Here is a 19,606-nt window from a genome sequence, read left to right on the forward strand (position 1 = left end):
TAATTTTTTTTTACATTTTTAGCACCACTCACATTTGAATTGTTTGCGTTTTGCTTAGTATGTTTATGCTTGAATCGTTTCCATTTTACTCAGAAACAAATCGTCTCACTAAAGTTCACTGCTACAATAAAGTCACTGTAAGTTGGCATTCCATTCATTGTCGCTTTGTTGTCCAGTATCCAAAGAACCCTGTTGTCGTGTGACATTTTTGCTGTAGTCAGTGGGATACCGGGCACAAAATGACTGACAGTAAATGGAATGCCTTGGAGGAGGAGATGCCTAGAGAGGGTTGGGACAGACTGGCCTGTATTTAGGACAGGATCTGATCAAGCTGCTCTAACCCGGCTAATGCTGGGGAGCAATTTGTGGGCAGCTGTCAATGCCAGCAAAAGAAATGAGGCAAAGGAAAGAAATCAAACTTCTGTGTTGCTGTTGAAAGGCATCTGAAAATCACAGAGATTGTTTAAAAAGAATAATTGAACAACTGGAATCTGATTTGCAGATTTAAGGTGATGAAGTCAGAACAGGGAAAGTGACGTGAAGATCTCATGACCACTACAGAACTTTGGGGAGATAAGACTGAAAATCATGTTACTGAAAATCATTGTAAGAGGGCCAAACAACCCTAATCCTTCGTTTTAGTGGCAGATTATGTTGATCTGGGAGACTGGGATGTGAGTGTTTGGTTGTGCAGTGGCAATGAGGAGGTATCTAATGGCCCTTCTGGAAAGGTGAATGTCCTTCCTATAGCAAAGATTACTGGCCAGTTTGGTCTTGGTAATGTAACAGGAAATGAAAGACACAAGGAATTTTACTTCCACAGAAATAATGAACGTCTCTCAACAATTTAAGAACCCACTGGATGTTTCTATCGTTAAGTGGTTGTCTGACACTTGGCACGAGGGAGCAGGAATGCTCACCATCACTGATTCAGAAGTAGGAACTATGTTATGAGCATTTAGGCAGACGTTCAGATTTATAAAGGGTTTATATCCACAGGGAGAACTTTGCCCCATTGAGTTACCACCGTATAATAATGCTTCTAACGGTGAATTCTCACTTGTTCCCTCTTCTGACACTTGTAGTATTCAGGATCCTAGTACCTTCTATTGCCTGTGTTTCTATATTTGGTCAATGAACTATGCTATATCTAGTATCTCACTGTACTTTAACTATGAAAACTGCTGTTCCATTAATCATTTGTACTTCCTGCTTTGCACCAGAAGAATGCAAGTGCATGAAAACTACCATTCTATGGTAGTAGGGATGGAGACAATTTTGCGAGGCATCTCAGACCTTTCTGCTCTCTTAACATCGTGCAAACATAGGCAGTCCTTAGTCTGGATTACTCACTTGACCAGTCTTATTGATCCTGGGCTCTATTTTCTATGTGGCAGCAACACATGTAAGAGCTTACCTTGCCAACGTGGGGGGCAGATGTTCAATAGGTATGCAAATCCAGAGAAGCAGCTTTCTTTATATCCTTTGTTTGCAGAGACCTGCATGGTGCCTGGACATGGATATGAGGAAGCTTTAACATCGGCAGTAAGATGAGACACAGTAAAGGGAATCCTCAACATGTCTTTCTTTCCCTCTGTCCTTGTTATCAACCATAGGATAAGTGCAAGCACTGATGTTTGACAGCAGCTGGGAATAGTTTCTCTCATACGGACTTTTGCTTGTCTGACAGGAAATAGGTGAGCACCTGACTTCTAACAGAAAGGAGTTAGTTTACCCAGCAATTATGTGTCTCCTAACTACTGCTTGGTATTTAAAGAGATGATTTGGTGTTGAGGAAAACAGGTGTGTATATATGTGCATGCTTACTTCCCCATCCCTCACTTGTGTACTGCCCCTGCTTTGAGTTTTGCTCCATGCCACAGGTGGGCCTCTTGTCCTTTGTTTCAGATATGCTTCAGATATGGGGCGGATGAGGCCTCAGATGCGTGGGTACAATGCTGTGGGACCCAAGCCTGCTGCAGAACCTATAAGAGCTGAAAAAAAAGCCATACTTAGGACTGGGAGCTCACAAATAGCCTGTCCAGGTAAGGCCTGCTCTAAACGGTGCTGTTTTTCAAGTATTTGCATATGTCCAGAGTGCATTTCAATGAGAATGAGACCAAAATTCTGGAGATGCTTTTGCACCACTAATCCAGAGGGCAGGGATTTTGTGTCTGCGCGGGGTGGCATTTTTTCTTCCAAGCAGTGGGACTTCCTCCTATTGCTGATCCAAACATGCCACCTACTGTTTGTTGGAAGGGAGACATGGTGTAGCCAGTAAAACTGGTGCAAACGTTAACCAGACTAGATGCAATGCACCTGGAAAACACTCTCCAGCAGCCAGCTGGAGAACCTGGCCATCACAGGTTCACCTGCTCTCCACCATCACAGAAGAATCATCCTGCAACCTGGTGCTTCGGACGTGCACATGTCAGGAAGCAGCAATGCCAAAGCCTGGACAGCAGGAGGAAGCAAACATAGAGTGGGGCAGGAAAAACTGGTGTTAAAATGATACTGGCTTTGCAAGGCAACACTCATCGGCTACTTCATAGCAATAACACAGGGGGTCTCTGAGGGGAAGCCGTGTCTCTGTAGGAGGGAAACTTAAGGAATGAACCACAGAATAGTTGGGGTTGGCAGGGCCCTGTGGGTCCATGTGGCACAACCCCTGCTCCAACAGGGACAGCCAGCACAGGGAGCCCAGCATTTTCCTTGTTGGACTTCATGCCATCGCTGTCACCCAGATCCTCGTGTTTCTATCTGGACCCCCCCCTAGGCTTCTCCTAGTGTTGTGGATGCCACTGACAGCACTGCAGCACGGGGAAAGATCTGCTCCTGCTTCCCTGCTGCCTCTCCTCGCAGGCCTCGGCCCTGGCCTGCTGCTGAGGGAGGGAGGCCATGTTGGGCCTGCATGCTGGGGTGCCAGGTGCCTCAGGACCGTCTCGCTTGTAGGGGACCCAGCTGGCTGTGGCGATGCAACTGCGGTGCCCTTCTGTGGCAAAGATAGAGAACTGCAGCCCTCTTTCAGGCTCCTTTGTGCAAACCAAGCAGGTTTGCCCTGGGCAGGAGAGCTACAAGCTGAGATCCTTGTAAGGGCTGAGAGGTGGCAGATGCCCACAGAGAGGGGAGGAAAGAAGGGGTTAAAGCACAGAGGGAGGGACGAGGCTACAGCTAGCAGATGTCTGGGGCTGAAAAGTAGGTCACCTATTTCTGCCGGGGGGGTGGGATTTGAAAATCGACATGGATGTGCAAACAAAGCCAAGCAGCGCATCAAGGAGTAGAACTGAAGGCTCGAGCCTGGCAGAGATCCTCTGAGGACACCATGCTGCTATAGCACATCGGGAACAGCTATTAATTAAGATTATCTTTTCAAAAATTACTTTATCTTCATGAGCACATATAACTCTTGTTGACGTCTTTGCCACGGAGTGCACGGAGGACTGTCACTCCTGTGAGGAGGCTGTGGTCTTTGGTGTGCATGTCTCTCTTTTCTAAGGTAAAAAGGGTTAAATACTACTGCCCAAGCAGGTCATGAGGTCTCTGTAAGGCATTCTCTGTCTCAGAGGTTGGAACTGTATGTAGCTAAATGTTAGGAACCTAATCCAGGCACTCCTGATCATGTAATATACACCACACATATGGGGACAGCAGGCTGGGGGAGATAGGAAGAGATGGGGTGAAACGAAGCAAGTTAATCCACAGAAAGTGGGTTTCTCTGGACAAGTCAGGATGGCATCATTTGGTAACGATTTAGTGTCGCTAATTTATTCAGAAAGAATTAATTTGAGGAGGAATTCAGACTGACATAAAAGCAAACGCTCTGATCGGTTCAGATTCTAGGTGCCTAGGTCTCTGTCATATACTAATTGCTCCTGACACACCATTGTCATAGGAGCATTTGGCTCACTGCAACACAAGAGAATTTTCAGGCTCAAAAAACAAATCTAAAAGACTCATTACTTTGTACAATTTGTTCAGCAAAAACAAATGTATTTCTTAGCCTTCTTTACTGCACGTTTATCAGCAGCTTGGATATCAGCGAGACACCTCTGAAATAGTTTAAATGCTGCAGAAGACACAGATTTCCAAGCTACTGCTAAAAATTATAGCAGTTTGGGAGGAACGCAGCACAGAACAGGTACCAAGCACCCCTTAGAGCTCTCCAGTGCAGAATATTCCATGGCCTATTTTAAAACTTTTGTCCATTGATGTCCTCCTTGATGTTTTCTCTTTCCTCTGTTCCTTCCTACCTGGAACAAGGCAGTGAAATGCAGAGCCAGACTCTGGTTTTACTGTTGCAGTATTTAAACCACAGACCAGTTTTCATCTTGATCTGCTTGGGGCTGATACGCCGTTTTCTATAGTGGAAAGGGACGAAAGAGAAGGGTGAGAGAACATTTACAGCAGAAATGACATGGAATTGATGAGGTGATTACTCCCTTGTTCACAAATATCCCTGGGTGAGACAGCCTATTTTGATCATCTCTCACTCCTGTGCTTCAGTTTCACAGAAATACAGAATAAGTAGTTACTGGGCACTTGTATCTTAGCTGGTTGGGAAGTGATCCAATCTGTGTGCCTTTATTTTCCTAAGAACAGTACCATGGAGGTAATTTCTCCACCTTGTTTTTCCTCTGTGCTTGTTTAATCAGCTTAGCTATTAAAAGATAACAAGGGTTTAGGACTATCATTAGCCTGGAGTGGTCATGTGGTTGTACTGGTAATTAGCACCGCTGTTGAACTCAGCATTGTTTAATAGGTAACTATAAAAACAGTACCACTACACTGCTATAGAAGCAAGAAAAAGTGAAGTCCTTCTCTTCTTGAATCTGCACCCAATTATTTATTTAGCAGCCTTCTTATCTTGTTTATCTTCTGTGATATTAATATCTATATTCAAATCATTTAACTGCTTGAAATGGGATTAAGACCCTACAGTCTAAAACTGCACTCCTGAGACAATTCTGCCGAGCTGCCCTGTAAGCTTTCAGGTACCAAAAACCCCTGGGAGGGCCCTGAGAGGGCCGGGTATCTCTGATCTGAATCTGAACACAGGAACTCTGTGCTGCTTGGACTCTCCCATACCCTTCTTTGCCCCTGGACATTAATAGATTGCTTCAAAGAGCTAAAGGACATTGAAAACCATAACCTCAGGAGCTGGGGAGCAAGAGGGGGGTGGCATACAGATATGCTAGAAAACCCTGTATCAATCTATTTGACATCTGTATTATATCTAGCTCTGGAAACAATGGATTCACAAAACTTCTGGAAAAAATGTCCTACATCTGGTTAGTGTGCATCACAGTTCTATAACAATAACGCTTTGTTGGAAGGCACAGTGCTAAAAACTAGGATGCGAGCAGAGAAGAAACATCAAAGTGATACTGTGGAGAGGATTTTGGTGTAAAGTAAAGCAAGGATCCAAGAAGTATAAAACCTTCAAGGTAAGAAAATCTGTGCAATTAGTGGCATCATGCAATTGCTTGCTTCTGCAAAGTCCTGGCTCTGCTCAGCAAAAGAAGCTATTTGGAGCATGCCGTCGGGCCAAGAGGTCTGCGTTAATTGGAAAGAAGAAAGAATTTGTGACAAAGGCACTGCCAGGGCACTTGCCTAACTGATGAGCTACTTTGTGATCCACAGCCAGGAAGGCCAACCTTCCAGGCCTCTGGTTTTACTTCCCCATTTAATTATTTGTCAGAAAAGGGGCCATCTCCTTTTAATGGTTTGTATGATGCATAAAACAGTGAAGTCTTTGGCTCTGCTGCCTTAATACAAATGCACACTGCATGTGGTTTGTTTACAAGAGCCTTCCAAACTAAATGTGAAGCAAGAAGCTGTGAACTACGCAAGTAGGTAAAGATAATCCTGTGATATTTTGAGGGAAGAAGTTGCAGCAAGCACAGATGAAGTCCTGCAGTAACTTAATGCAAGACTGCTTTTCTTCTTTCTGTACTGTATATCCCATGCATTATCTGTTGCTCTGCAAATTTTCCTCTCAGCAGGGAGAGGATAAGGATGGATATCACCGGGACTATCAGGAAGCAGAAGATAAAAGAAGTTCAAGCTTTACACTTTGTAGGTGGAGCTTCAGATCCTGAAGGGAAAATGCCAGGCTTCTCATGTTGAAGTAATGGGTTTTCATGACTGTAGACTGCAACAAGGCACACGTCTTGGCAGATTTTATTTATGGGCAGTTTTGGTCAGACCATGCCCGTGTGGATGCCCGTATGTCCTTCAAGGTTGATCTGTAAGCACGTTGACGACGTTCAACTAAATGAAAAAGGATTGAAATCTCAACAGTAAAGTTGTACGTGTTTTCTGGAGATTGATGTGGAGGGGCAAAACGGAGTCCGTTGGCCAGCACCAAAACAGCAGGTTGGTTTGCAGGTGTTTTTGGGTTCAACACAGTGCACGCTGGCTCCTGTCAAAAGAGTACAGGTGGGGGAAAGTGTTACAGGAGATAGGGAACTGAAACTGCTGTGGGAGGGGAAAATATAGGGGGCAGAGTACACCTTGGTTGGAAGCTATACTTACTTATTTCTGCAGCTTACAGTATAACTAGCTTTATTACCAGGGCCTAATTTGGTGTCTGGTGTTAATAATTGATACAATTGGGTCTTCCCCTGTTCCCCGCCATTTCTAATGAGCAGCGTATGCTTTTTGGCTTCCCTCCATGCATTTCCTTACAGTCAGGCCTCGCTGCCTCAGGAATCTTCTCACCTCTGTTGCCTTCCGTGATCCCAAACCTGCCCTTTCCACAGGGGGTGGTGTGGAGGTCCCATCTCAGTCCCCAGCAGCTTTTCCTTAGAAATGCTAATAGGATCAGCGTTGGAAATGAGATTAGAAGACTGAACTTGAACATTTTGTTTCAACTAACTGGATTAACTGGTGGGTTTGGTACAGCCAAGCATCCACGTTCCCCCTCAGCAGCAAAACCATGAAGTCGTTGTTCAGAAATGCTTCTCCCCTCTTCTTAAAGCTGCTTTCACGGTGCTAATGAGCTGTTGGGCTAAATCATTAACATTCTTCAAAGTTTTTTTTTCTCTCTCTCTCTCTCAGCCTATGAGGAGGATAAGGAGTTTTGTAAGGGTTATGCTTAAATCGGAAACGTTCGCGGCTCAGCCCGCTCTACAATCGTTACGTTGTTGTTGAATTAACGCACAGGCAGGACAAGTGGAAGGGCCCGGCTCCGCTGTCACTGGCGACGGCGGAGCCACGGGCTGGGCTGGTCGGGCAGGTTACCCGCCGCGCGGGAAGTCGAGCTTGTCCTCCAAGGAGGGGCAGAGCCGCTGAATCACAGCCGTATATCCCAGAAGCGACACCGCGAGCTCCGCGCTACGCTTTATGTTGGGGTTAAAACATGCCTTCGCAGCAGGGGTGAAAGTAGAGGTTTGAGGAAAGAAAACAACCCTCCGCTGGAGAATGCGGGCATCGATCCCGCTACCTCTCGCATGCTAAGCGAGCGCTCTACCATTTGAGCTAATTCCCCGGTGCGCAGCCTCCATTTTCCGCCTACCCCCACACAGCCTCACCCCGCCCCCCCCCCCCCCCCCCCTCCGCGCGCACCCCGCAGTTGTTGTCAGGCAGTTTGGCGCCCGTGCGGCGCCCCGGAGGCGTGGCTGCGCGCAGCGGCCAATGCCGAGGAGCGGGGGGCGAGGCCGAAGGGAGAGCGCCATCAGAGGCCCCTCCCTCCGCGGCCGCCTGCCGGCTCCGAGCGCCTCGGCTCCGGATTGGACCGCGAGAGTTTATTATTTTTTAAGACGCCTCCGCTCTTCCGATTGGGCAACGGGAACGCCTGTCACGGTGACGTTCCCCTGTTGCTAAGTCGGGAAGGTGGGAAGAGAGATGCACCCTTCTCGTGCTCCGACTGGCTAGCAGGAAATCGACGGCCCGCCCCCATTCCCGCTTAAGCCCACAGAAGCGTTCCCACCGGGTGACTGACGGCGAGGAGACTGCCAATGAGAGACCGAGTCGCGCACACCGCCCAATAGGAAAGGCGCGGGGCGGTGCCGGGGCGGTATGATTGGCAGGCGGGGCGGAGGGAGAGGAGGGCTCGCAGGCGCTGATATGTCCGCCATCTTGGAGCGTAGGTGATGGTGGCGAGCGGTGGCTTTCCCGCCTGAGCGTAGGCAGCCCGGGGCCTGTGGCGGGGTGACGCTCTTGCCGAGGTACGTCGGGTACAGCGGCGCCGCGGCCTTCTTCCGGCAGAGTTCCGGGGGGCCGACGCCTCGCTCGGGGCCCTTCCGCGGCGGCGTGGGCCTGGCGCCTTCCCCCTCCTCGCGGGGGCTCCGGGCGCTTCTCGGGCGGCGCGGGGTCGGAGCCCGGCGGGGCCGTGTGGCCTGGTGCGCGTCGGCGAGCTCCTCGTGCGCGGAGCCCTGAGTCCGGGCCGGGCCGCGCCGCGGGTGTGGGGTGCCGCCGGCCTGGGCGCGGCGGGGAGGGCCCAGGGCCGCGGCCTCGGGCCCTTCGGTGGGGCTTAGAGCTGCTGGGCGCCCGCGGAGGGGCCGTGCTGGCTTGGAGCAGCCTTTGGGCGCCGAGCGCCGCCGGCTGGGGCGGAGCGGGGGGCCGCGCGGCGAGGCGCTCCCCGGGCAGGCCGAGTGCCGTGGGGGAACCGTCTGCTGCTCCCCGCCGCCAGCAGTCACTTGTGGGGCTACCGGTTACGGAACTTCTCTCCTGTGTCTCGGTGATAAGCCGGGATTACTTCACTGATAGCTAATGTTGCTTTTACTTTTTTTTTTCTTTAAAATCACTGCCGCTGCATTCCTGTGAGGATGCTGCGTTTTTTTTAATTATTATTCCTTTTTGTTAGAATTTGCGCTCAGAGTGTGGCAGCGTTGGTTTATCTGTTGCTAAATACACCTGGCAAAATCCAACTTCGAACCTGCTGCTTGTTTTTGTTTTGCTTTAATAGTTGCAAACTTCTATAAGCGTAAGGGGTAGGTGGTGTTACAGCCTTGTGACATAAGCGCAGGTGGAGCTGAGGTCAGGGGATTCTCTCCACCAATGTGACATAAGTAGCAGCACGCCTATTCACGGTATCCCAAAGTTCTGAGCGGAGGAATACAGAAAGCTCGGGGGTGATGTACAAGCTTTAGGATATCTTCCCGGAGAGTGGTTGACTGCTTAAAAATGAAAGGTTGTATCGCAGGTTGTGATACTGTTTATGTAGACAGTGCCCTTCAGCCGGAGCGATGTAGATGTACTCTTAGCTGTATAGGTCTGATGGTGGTTTTTTGGTTTTTTTCTTCTTTTTTTAATGCTGAATATTAAGCTGGTTTAAAACTTCCAGGTCATGCATACAGTGTAACTGTGTAAATACCCAGCACCTTTTATTCTTTTCCTTCTTCTTAGTAGTTGTGAACTGCTCAAATACCCTATTTCAGTGATCTAGCTGGAATGCTCAAGTTTGATAAACTGCAACGTGCTTTCAGTACAGCACATATTCGACTAAGAGTCTGATTGCTTAGCTCTGTGTTACTTCTTTGTGCTCCGTTGGGAGGCATGGACTAACTGTAGCTTGCAGGAGTCTTTATTATGCAAATCTAAAAGAACAATACAGAATTATGTTTCCAATATACAACTTGTTAATGAGACCCCATGCAGATGCGGTATACAGTCAACACGTTAAGTTCTTAACAGTTTGTAATCTCAAGTACTTCTTCAAAGGCTCTGAAATGATAAGTTTCATCTATCTGTGATATTGCTTTAACACAGATAAGGTTTTATTTCCTTTCCGTGGGAAATGCATATGCAGTATCGGATTCCACACTTCTTCTGGGTTACTAAAGGAATTTATCTTCTACGGAGACCTTATTTTGGCCAGAAGACCTGCTGGAGGGTTCTGTTTGCAGCATAACTAAAGAAAACACTGTTTCACATAAATTTGCAGTTTAGAAGATCAGTAAAGCAGCCTGTTTAGTGGTAATGTCTTTAAGCCAGGTAGTGCGTTATTGCTTCTTTGCAAGCAGGTTAGATTTATATGTAAACTGCGGTGGTTGTCATGTCTCTGGATTCTCTTAAATGTAAGCTGTTGATATTCTGCTATGGAATTAAGTATATTCAATAGTTTGTGTGCATCTTCAGAATATTGCCTGCAAACTGTTCACTGTGCTTCTGTTGATTTGATTAACTGAGGAAATGTGGCTGTTTCCTTCTGAACGCTTATTGCACTTAGCAGAGGTGATGCTAAAGACGGGATACCAACCAGAGTGAATCAGATGATGATCTCAGAGTGAAATTCAAGTAACTTAAATAGAAATTCTGCAGTATTACAGCAGAAAATTGTGTGTGTAACGTTAATATTAACAGATGGTGAGAGAGTGAACTCTAGTGCTGTGGCTCAACAGCTTTGCTTCTCTGCTCAGTTTAAGCTTGGAGTGCACATACGGTGCTGCACTACGCAGCTGGCTCCGAGGCAGCCAGTATGTGACTGAAACCTTAGGAGAGTGATGCTTTGATGAGCCCTCTGGTCGGGTTCCCTTTCTCTCAACTGATGACGTCCTCTTTTGTCCAAGTGCTTGAAAGGCTTTGTAGTATTTATTTAGCTCTGCAGGTAGCTAAGCAAATTGCTTTGTATCGCTGTATTGAAATATTTCATCTTCTAGCTTCAGTGTTGCAGCACTGTACACAGTATCTTTGTAGCAGAAGGCTTGTGTGTTTGTATCTCGCTCATAACTGGGTTCATTTGTCTTCTTGGGAAGTTGTGGTGGAAATGTAGCCTCTGTGGGTGGAGGAGGTCTATTTCCATAGTACGGCTGTCACAAGCATACCGTGTAGCATCGAGTTCTGGCTGTCATAGAAGCATTTTCATCTATGACCCTCAAGGTCTCCATATATTCTATGTCACATGGGAGGTTTGGGATGGGGTGTTTCTCACGGTAGGCACTGCATCTGAATTCACACAAGAAAATACATCTGATGGCATTTCTCTAGAGCAAGGCATGGAGCCATGGTTTTTGGCAAAGCTTCCCACAGTAATAAAACACATAGGGATAGATGAAAAATAATGTCTTGCTTGTCTCAATTGATTTCTTCAAGTTGGAGGAGAGGAGCAAAGGACTCAAAGTCATTTAGTGATTGGATTCAGTTCTCGTGTTTAGGGCGGGAGGGAAGTCTGGAAGATTAACCAGAAAGTACAGAGAGAGTATCAACGTTGAAAGCTTTACATATCACGTTTAAGCATTTTGGTGATGTGTCAATGTTCCGGCATCTGTTGTAGAAACCATATGCTACTAAGCAACTGAAGTAAAATGTTTTTCTACTCTTGGGTATTACATACAGCACGATGGCTGGTTTGGGATGTTTTTCAAGAATCTAGATGGACTGAATTGATCAGATCGGGATGATGCTGGGTGTAAGCTGCTAACAGCTTCTCGTGGCTCTTCTGGAGCCTTTTGGTAGCAGTTCTTCACACTAAATTGGGAAGAAAAAAATCTGTTGTTGTTTTTTTTTACTCAAAGATTTTGCTGTGTTTGTTTAATAGCTTCCCTTTGGTGTTGAGAAGCATATTTGGTGTGTGGGGTGAAAAAAGTTCCTGCAGCATACCAAAGCCCTCGGCTGTTTCTTTGTGCTGTTTCCCCAGGATCATAGAATTGTTACGGTTGGAAAAGACCTGTAAGATCATCAAGTCCAACTGTAAGTAGTCCCATGTGGTCCTTCCCTAATCCTATTAAGCAGACCTATCAGTACCTCTCCCGTGGGGCTTAAAGGCCTGAAGCACTCAGTGACAGGATCTGTGCCACCTGCGGTGGGAGGGAGTACCTGAAGGACTTTGGCGTGCAGCTGTGTGGACTGTGTAGCTGTGGTATGTGATACGGCAGCGTATGTTCTCTCTCCCTCTGAATGTAACTGAACAGACTTAAAATATTCTCTCGACAGTACTGGAATCCGTTGTTAGATGGGAGTGAGGGACTGAGTAAAAGACTGGAGTTATTTTGGGTGTGTTGGCAAAGCGGTTAAAGAGAGCATATATGAAATGGATAGTGAGGATTTAAGATTGAACTCTGGTGTGAGGGACAGCAGATTTGAATTTAAAAACAAAGAAGCTACATGTACAGGAAAGCAGAAACGGCCTGATGCTGACACTTGCAGGTTGGCTTCCTTGGAGAAACACCTAAGAACTTCTGTATTTCATTTTGGATGCGGTGACTCCAAGCAGTTATACATACGCCGTTACACTTCTGTGGGGAGGTGGCGTATGTGGCATAGTGGTCTCTTTTCTATGCCCATTGGGTCTTCTGGAAACTGAGCTCTGAAAGGCTGTAGGCTGGCTCCTGTTGGTTGCACCAACAGATACTTGGAAAAGCATGGAAAACTCCAAAGCCTTTTTATGGAGACTTTGGTCCTGGGTGAGGCTCTGTGGAAGGGCCACCTGAATCCCTGCTTGGCAACAAAACCCGCTTGGGATTGAGAGTGGAAACTTTCCAACTAGTGGTTATTTGTAACGAAGTTATTAAATGTGTTCCAGGCTATTGCAAATACTGTGTTAAAAGCATTCACATTGTTAGCAGCTCTCAAGTGAGTCCTGGGCAGCTTTTATCCCTGCTGCACAGTGATGCTGACCACCTTCGGTTTGAGCAGTGTGAGAGCAGAGAGCAGGGGGGCAGTGGATGTTTGCAGGGGTCTGGCTTGCTACAGATTGCTGTTATTTCAATGGTACCTGTGCTGTGAGAAGAGTATCAGCTGCTGCCTGCTCAGGGAGGATTTCTGTGTCCTTATACCAGAGTGCTTACACAGTTAGCATTTCTGTGACAGAAACTGAAAATAGAGGTCTTGACGCTTTGTTTACTTGCTTGTTGGCTTTTTTTGTGTAAGTAGTGGAAGCAAAGTCTTCCAAACTGGAAGTCGCAATAGGATAAAAGCCAAGGCAAGGTCTTGGTGGAAAACAGCAACAAAAAGCCTGAACTCTTTGTCCTATGAAATGCTTTGTAACCTTACCTTTAAAATAGGCGTAGGGCTCTCTTGGTATTCTCTTCATACTGCCAAGGTGGTACTTTAATCTGTCTTGTATTTAAAATGCTCAGCTGGAAACTTTGCCTTTTGTCACTGCCTTGACAGACTTGCCATGTAGCCTGTAATTTGCAAGCTAACCCATCAGGAATACCTGGTGAATTACATTTGTTTGACAAGTTCAGCTGCTGGCACCAAACATCTTGGGGGCGGGGGGTGGAAATAAAGATGGAAAGTCTAGAGACAACAGAAGTGAAGCCGTAGCAGTGGCAGACCCGGTTCTGGGTAGGTGGGTTCCCTCCTGAAGTTGTGACTTGCAGCTACAGCAGAGCATCTTGCTTGCGTTTTGCTGCTGGCCCGGGTGGATTCCAGATGGAAATCTTTGAAAACTGCCAAAGCACAGAGGTTGCATTCCTTACCTCCCATTGTCCGTCTTTGTACCCTTCTGGCTGACACAAAGGCTGAGTTTGGTGCTCCTCATGACGCTGGCTGAGGGCTACCAGCACTTTGCTGAGGTTTTTCCTGCCCGTGAGCGGCAGCTGTAAGAGCTGTACTGAGCTGTGTATGAAGTAGTGAGTTCTCCCTTTTGGCTGTGACAAGCCTGCGCCCATCAAAGGATCCTTCTTTGTGTGCTTGATGCCGATGATGGGCTTTTTGTTACTCCAAGCCACTTTTTATTTAATGGTGAAAAGGTGCTGTGTGTTAAACACTGTATTTATATGAGATTTATGAGTCTCCTCGAAATAAAGGAGGTGGTAAAGATGTGATTACTAGAAGGTCTGCAGTTCTTAATGGTCAGCGTAAAACTAAACACGGTGCTGCTTGTGGTAACTGTGGTGGTCAGCGTGCAGCTTTTATTTTAACAAGTGGTGCTTCAAAGAGGAGAGATGGATGAGGATTTAAAGGCAAAGCAGCTAGAAACCTGGTAAGTGATGAAAGGTGCTGTAAGACCACTGCACGACTTGCTGGGCTCTGCAGGTTGTAAAAGGAGAAAATAATTGCTGTCACAGCTGTGAGTTGATGTTAGCATTTAGCACTTAGCTTCTGTAAGTATCTTGCAGCTAATTCAAACCTTACAGTTCTTCCCACACTACTGAGTTCTTCCTGTTACTTTACCAGTGGTGTTATGGGATCTCTTTGCTCATCTAAAAGGGACGTGCTTTGCCACCAGACTCTGAAAGTTGTGCTGTGTCTGTAATTCTTCAGCTTTATTGCTTTCTAGCTGAAGACTCTCCTACAGCCACAATCCAAGAACTTAATACTGCTGTAATACCAGCACTGGGTGGCTGGGGGCTGAAATGAAAACTTGGCTCTTTCTCAAGCTATTCCATAGGTTTGACTGCATTTATTTATTACATATTTATCGACTGCATTCTCAGTAGATGTGCCAGGTACTGCTTTCCTGCTTATTAATATGATTTTGATGGTGGATGGGAACGAATGCTTTTCTTTTTCCTGGGGTGGTCTGTTCCATTGTGCTCTGCTGCTGTGCTTACACATCCAAGAAAGAACCTCGGCTTGGCTGGATGGAGCTCTGGCCCCTCCTGGCCTGGGTGCTTTGACCCAAAAGTGCAAATTGTAAATGCACATTAATCTCTAACTCTCCAGTGACAGAATGGGAAATCTGATTGCCTGGATCAGAACTGTAGGGATGGGATATCAAAGGCAGGCAGTTAAAAAGAAATAAAAAATAAAAATCTGTACCTCTCCATGGTTGTCTGTGAGAAAGGATTGGAAGTCTGAAAGCCCTCTTAGTGATCCACTGCAAGGAACTGAAGCAGAGCTTTGGAAAGGTTTTGAAGACCACTGAGAACACAGAGTAGGTCTTGCATTTCCCTTTGCAACTTCTGGCTTTTTCTTCAGACACAGCATGTATATGGCATGTGGAAGAAGAGGGCATGTTCTGTTCAGCAGTGTTGATTATTTTTTTTTTTCTGGTACTGTCCATCAAAATGGAAGAGCTCTGTGGGGACAGAACGCGTTTGATTGAGGCACCCAATGCACCTGTGTCTGGGCAGGCTGATCTAACTGCAGTGTGTGCCTTGGAAGAGCACGGCGTGATGAAACTCAGGTTGGTGGAGTGGGGCAAGCAGAAAGGATAAGTTGGACGGCACTCTAAGCTCTGCAAAATGCCTTCTCTGTGACCTCCCATTATTTGCTGGCTTTCTAATTTCTCTTCTAGAACTTCTGTAAGCTTAATGAGTGGCTGCAATTCAGTGTGTAAGCAAAAGTGAGTGAGACTTGGTGAAATCTTCTCATTCAAGGCAGTTGTTCTTAGGGTGGTAAGCTGAATCTCTCAGCTGCCACTGTATTTTAATTTTCTTGCTTAACAGATACATTGGAGTAACTTTCTTTCTTTTGTTGCATTGATAAATGTGCGAATGGAGAGGCTGCAGAAATAAGCGTAGAGGGAAGCTGAGTTTTGGTACATGGAATCAAGATTAGGAATCCTTTTCCTCAAGTGTAAGTTGAAGTCGAGGATTTATTTTAACCTGCTTCAATTATAGATTAAAAGAAGAAATATCTTCAGTTGTTCTTTTCATGCTGCCGGAGCTGCACACTCCGAGTTGTGCAGTAGGGATTGCAGCCTTCAGTTTGAAGAGCAAAACCTGTTTGTTTGTGATATGGTCATGCTAGCCTGATATGTCATGTTAGCCTGGGTATGTGCGCAGAATGGGTTGATTAGTTCTGTCCTTACAGCATATGGTAGCACGGAAATTCAAGATAATATATTTAGGGGCTCAGTCTTTGCTTTCTGGAAAGGGCAGTTTTGCCCAACACCTTGAAAATGTGCAGCTGTCAGAATTTCTCTTAATGGTTCTCTAAGCCTTAGAATGAAGAAAAGCAGGAACATTTTGCCCACAGTCTTTGTTAACTGGTGAAGTTCAGGTAGTCTGTAATGTGAATGGAGAGGTCCGGGGAACCTTTAATGACAGTAAAGAGTCAAACGAGAAGGAAGTATATAATAAGCAACTTTGGGTTTAATTTTTAGGGCGTTAACTTAAGTCCATTCTAATTCTGGCAGCAGCTATAGCTGATGGGAGCTTGGAGAGGCAAAGCAGTGCTGGGCTCTGAGAGGCTGCTGCCAGCTTCCATTTCTGAACTGCAAATGTTGTTAAGTATGCATTTTAACAAGACTGACATGTCGCATGCAAAGAAAACTTGTAGGACTTGCTTACACTGCCCATACAGAAGGGCACTCTTTGCTGACCTGGTTCGAAGTTACTGAAGCAAGCAGCTTTCTTCTACCTCTGTATTTTCACATACCTCGAAACTTGACTTGCATCCAACTTTCAAGGTCTAATCAGCAAGGTGAAAAGGAGGATGAACTTGTTTGTCTGAACAGCTAAAGGTTGTCCAGATTAAGTGGGTATGTTTACATTATGCACTGCAATGCCACGGAGGAAACATCCAAGCCAATAATGCATAGGCTTTTATATTTACAATGTGCCATGCCAGGTACTGACTTAAGGGTCAGAAAGCTGTGTGGGCTGTTGTGCTCCGCTTAGGTCTGAGTGTAGTGTAGTGAAGTGTCTGACACAGCTACACTGTTGTCTGTTAACACTGCTGCTGCTACTACCTGACTGTGAAAAAAAGTTTCCTGTTGCCTGGTTCTGGTAAACACATTCAAACAAAGAGCCTTCTCATCCCTTCCGTGCTTGTTTTCAGCAGTGTCCCTCCTGGTTGGGGCAGCGCGAGGCAGAGGAAGTGAAACACTGACCCAGCACTAGTGCAGCCGTGGTGGTAAATATCACTGATTTTTATTTCTTTTCCTGTTGCATTTCAAGTCTAATAACTGATGGATCACAAACACAAAAACCCCCACGCTTGTTGTGAGCACCAACTGAAGCAGAAAGGAATAAATGCGTAAAGACTTCTGCTGGAACTCATGCACCTAACCGTAAGGCCGTCTCCTTAAGTTAGGGCTTTTTTCCTTTAATGTTCAAACAAAAAAAAACCTGTACAACCTCAGCAGTAAATCAGCAGTGCTGTTTTTTTTCTTCCATTTCTGGGAAGCGGTGCAGGAATCCAGGAGCTATGTTGCGGATTGTCATGTGGTTGGGGGAACAGAACTGTTGCTGAATTGTCTTTTCAGTCATATATGTCTTACTCTCATCGTCAGCTGCAGAAAAACTTTCATGCTACAGTCTCGAAGCATCATCAGGTCATATGGTTTGAAACAGAGATAGAAGAGATGCATCCTGGTTTCCCTGTCCCTACCAGTGCATTCCCTGTTCCTTGGCCACGCGGGCCCTGATGACTGGCAGAACCTTTGAGCTATTTCAGCATGTGGATTTTGCAAATTAAAAAAAAACCCAACCCAAACCACAGCCCTCTTTCCTTGCTTCTCACAGCAACCTCATCTGTCACCTCATAAAGTATGTTTTCACTCTGAAGTGGCTTGCAGAGGTTTGTCAGGTGTGGTGTCAGGGAGAGACCGTGCTGAGTATGTTGGGACTGCTGGCTTAAATGTGATTCTGGGGGAGGAAGGGATGCTCCTGAGGAAATTCTGTAGTAAGCTGTAGTATACTAGTGTTCTAATGAGGACTTATTTGGGTTCTCTCCCCCAGGCATTTGGAGGGATTTGTTAAAGGAATGATGATGATACTATTTAGACTCTTAAATGATTTTGCATTGCTCTGCCTTGAGTATTAAGATCTAACAGTTTCCTGTTGCTGGATGGTAGCTTCACTGTGGAAGCTTTCTGGGGTAATAAGCTGCTGGTGAAAGGGAAAAAATGCATTTCATATGTTGTATACTCACACTTGGGACATACTGAATACCCACCGCCTCACTGTGCTGACATCCACTGTTTGGTCTCCATAAGTGTTCAGCAAACCTCAGTGAATGTCAGTGGGTGTAATTTCCTCCTGGTAGAGGAATTCATTGACACACCTTTGCTCCATCTGCACTTCCATGTCAGACACCATTTTGTCATACTCTGCTGCCATCTGTCACACGGCAACAAGATGTGACGGAATATTGATGGGAAGGTTCAGCCTCCACTGCCACAGCACCACCGTCTGCCTCTGGTGTTCCAGGCCAACATCATAAAATAGGAGCGTTACTTTTGGAGCAGCCTTCATATTATTTTAAGGGAAGAAAGTGTGTTTTTTTTTTCCTCTCTATCCATGTGTGTGCGTTTGAAAACCAGAAATGGCAACGAAGAAAACTTGGGTAAAGCAAAGAAAATTCAGCACTCTTGTTTACTTTTTCTGCTCTAGTAAGTTGCTTGGCTCACAAGGGATTGGCAAATCTACTTGACATTTGGACCTGAAGATCTCAGGATGAAAAACATGTTTGACCTTTGAAAGTATTATGGTCAAAGTATTACGCTGACCTTCAGTTCATGTGTATGTTGGTTACTAAAATAGCCTTAGAGGAGACTGTATTTAATGTTTGTGTATGTCGGGGCTTGGAACCTCTGTGCTGTTGTGCGTGAAACAGAAGAGTGATGACTTCTGGTTGCAGCACTGCTGAGAGGTACCAAATAACATGGTGCTGCAAGCAAAACTTCCTAGCCCTAAAATGAATAAATAAAGAAGTACCAACCCGAGCACATTCATTGGGTGATTGTAACTGAAATGTAAATGTTACTTTGAGTTCAGAAAGAATTCCAAGAATTCCTTCCAACCCAAACCATTCTATGAATGTATTTTTCTCGCGTATATTTAGGTTGATGGAGTTGTTTCCTGCTTCAGCTCGTGTGTCTTATTTCCTGCAAAGCAACACTTTGTGTTCGTGCAGTTGTTGAACTACTGAACAGAGAGCCTGTTAACAACACTGAATTATAAAATGTCTTTTTTGTCGTTGTAGGAAGAAATCTGCTTCATCTAATTCAATCCTAATTCAGTCCTGCTAATCTGCTAATACTGTAGATTGAAAGATTTTTGCTGTTGCCAGGATACCCTGTAATGGGCAAGGAGCCTGAGAGAGTCCAAATTCTGTTTTTTAAATTTTGTTAAAGCTTTTGTTTAACAGGTAAGAAACGTTGCCATTAAACTTCATCTATAGCAGTTTACTTAGCTTTGGCATCTATAAAGCCTCAGATTAAATTTAAAGTTGTTCCTAAGTGCTTTAACTTTGTCCCTCGTCTTCACTAAAGGCTTATTTACCTGATTCCAAGCTGCTCTTCCTTTTCTGCAGGTCAGGCTTCGTGGCCATTCCTTTCCTTTCAGCCTTTTCTTCCTGACAACTTTATAGATGGCTGTTTTTAATGTTGTCTTTTAATCCATCCTGCTGTTGCACTGCCTTTTGTTTTTATTTCTTTTCTCAGCCCCTTTTCCACCTCTTCTCTTCAGTCTTAGTTGACCCTTGAGGCTCATTACAGACACGCTGTTGTGGTTATTCTATTTGTTTTGCAGGGGACATGTTTTAAAGTGTTTTGATTTTGTGCCAGGAAGTGTATCAGCTGCCCAGCCTCCCATTCTTTGAAGAGTTTCAAAGCAAACGTGTTCGTGAATTGACATACGTGAAGTACAAAAGCTTTTTGGCACTATAGGTTCTTGTATTGGAGCACTGTAATCCTTTCTTCTGCAGCCACATTTTTTTGTATCAAACTGAATGCTTCAGAGTACAATTGTCTCCTATGTAGGTATGCATTATTTAGCTGTCTTGTTATAATATTGCTGAACCATCTGTTCTTCTCAGTACATAAATA

At 45.6% G+C, this 19,606-nt stretch overlaps 2 protein-coding genes and 1 non-coding gene across 29 annotated transcripts in view; 1 reads left to right on the forward strand and 2 right to left on the reverse strand.

Annotated features, from left to right (window-relative positions):
* Window positions 1-6,165: 6,165 nt before the first annotated feature.
* LOC107053423 (uncharacterized protein DKFZp434B061-like) lies at window positions 6,166-12,973 on the reverse strand. Its single transcript, XM_040701937.1, has 4 exons — window positions 12,934-12,973; window positions 7,567-8,647; window positions 6,721-7,060; window positions 6,166-6,421 (listed from the first exon to the last, which is right to left on the reverse strand). Exons 1-2 carry the CDS (start codon window positions 12,971-12,973, stop codon window positions 7,872-7,874), a joined length of 816 nt encoding a protein of 271 aa, XP_040557871.1. The 3' UTR covers window positions 6,166-6,421; window positions 6,721-7,060; window positions 7,567-7,871.
* TRNAA-AGC lies at window positions 7,417-7,489 on the reverse strand. The gene has a single exon. It is a non-coding gene; the product is annotated as a tRNA-Ala (tRNA).
* The window catches only part of PPP6R3 (protein phosphatase 6 regulatory subunit 3), a 51,659-nt gene continuing 40,099 nt past the window's right edge, over window positions 8,047-19,606 (forward strand). For 9 of the 27 annotated variants that reach the window (XR_001466615.4, XR_005860040.2, XM_015286778.4 and 6 more), the window contains exons 1-2: window positions 8,047-8,168; window positions 18,763-18,927. The gene's annotated coding sequence lies outside the window, so the exon portion shown is untranslated. Of the gene's footprint in view, window positions 8,169-10,719; window positions 11,632-11,704; window positions 15,409-16,614; window positions 16,690-18,762; window positions 18,928-19,310; window positions 19,541-19,606 lie in introns of those variants that run through there. The other 18 variants (NM_001397098.1, NM_001397097.1, NM_001397103.1 and 15 more) reach the window with 12 other exon arrangements.

Source organism: Gallus gallus, chromosome 5 (assembly GCF_016699485.2).
Source record: "Gallus gallus isolate bGalGal1 chromosome 5, bGalGal1.mat.broiler.GRCg7b, whole genome shotgun sequence".
Taxonomy (NCBI): Eukaryota; Metazoa; Chordata; class Aves; order Galliformes; family Phasianidae; genus Gallus; species Gallus gallus.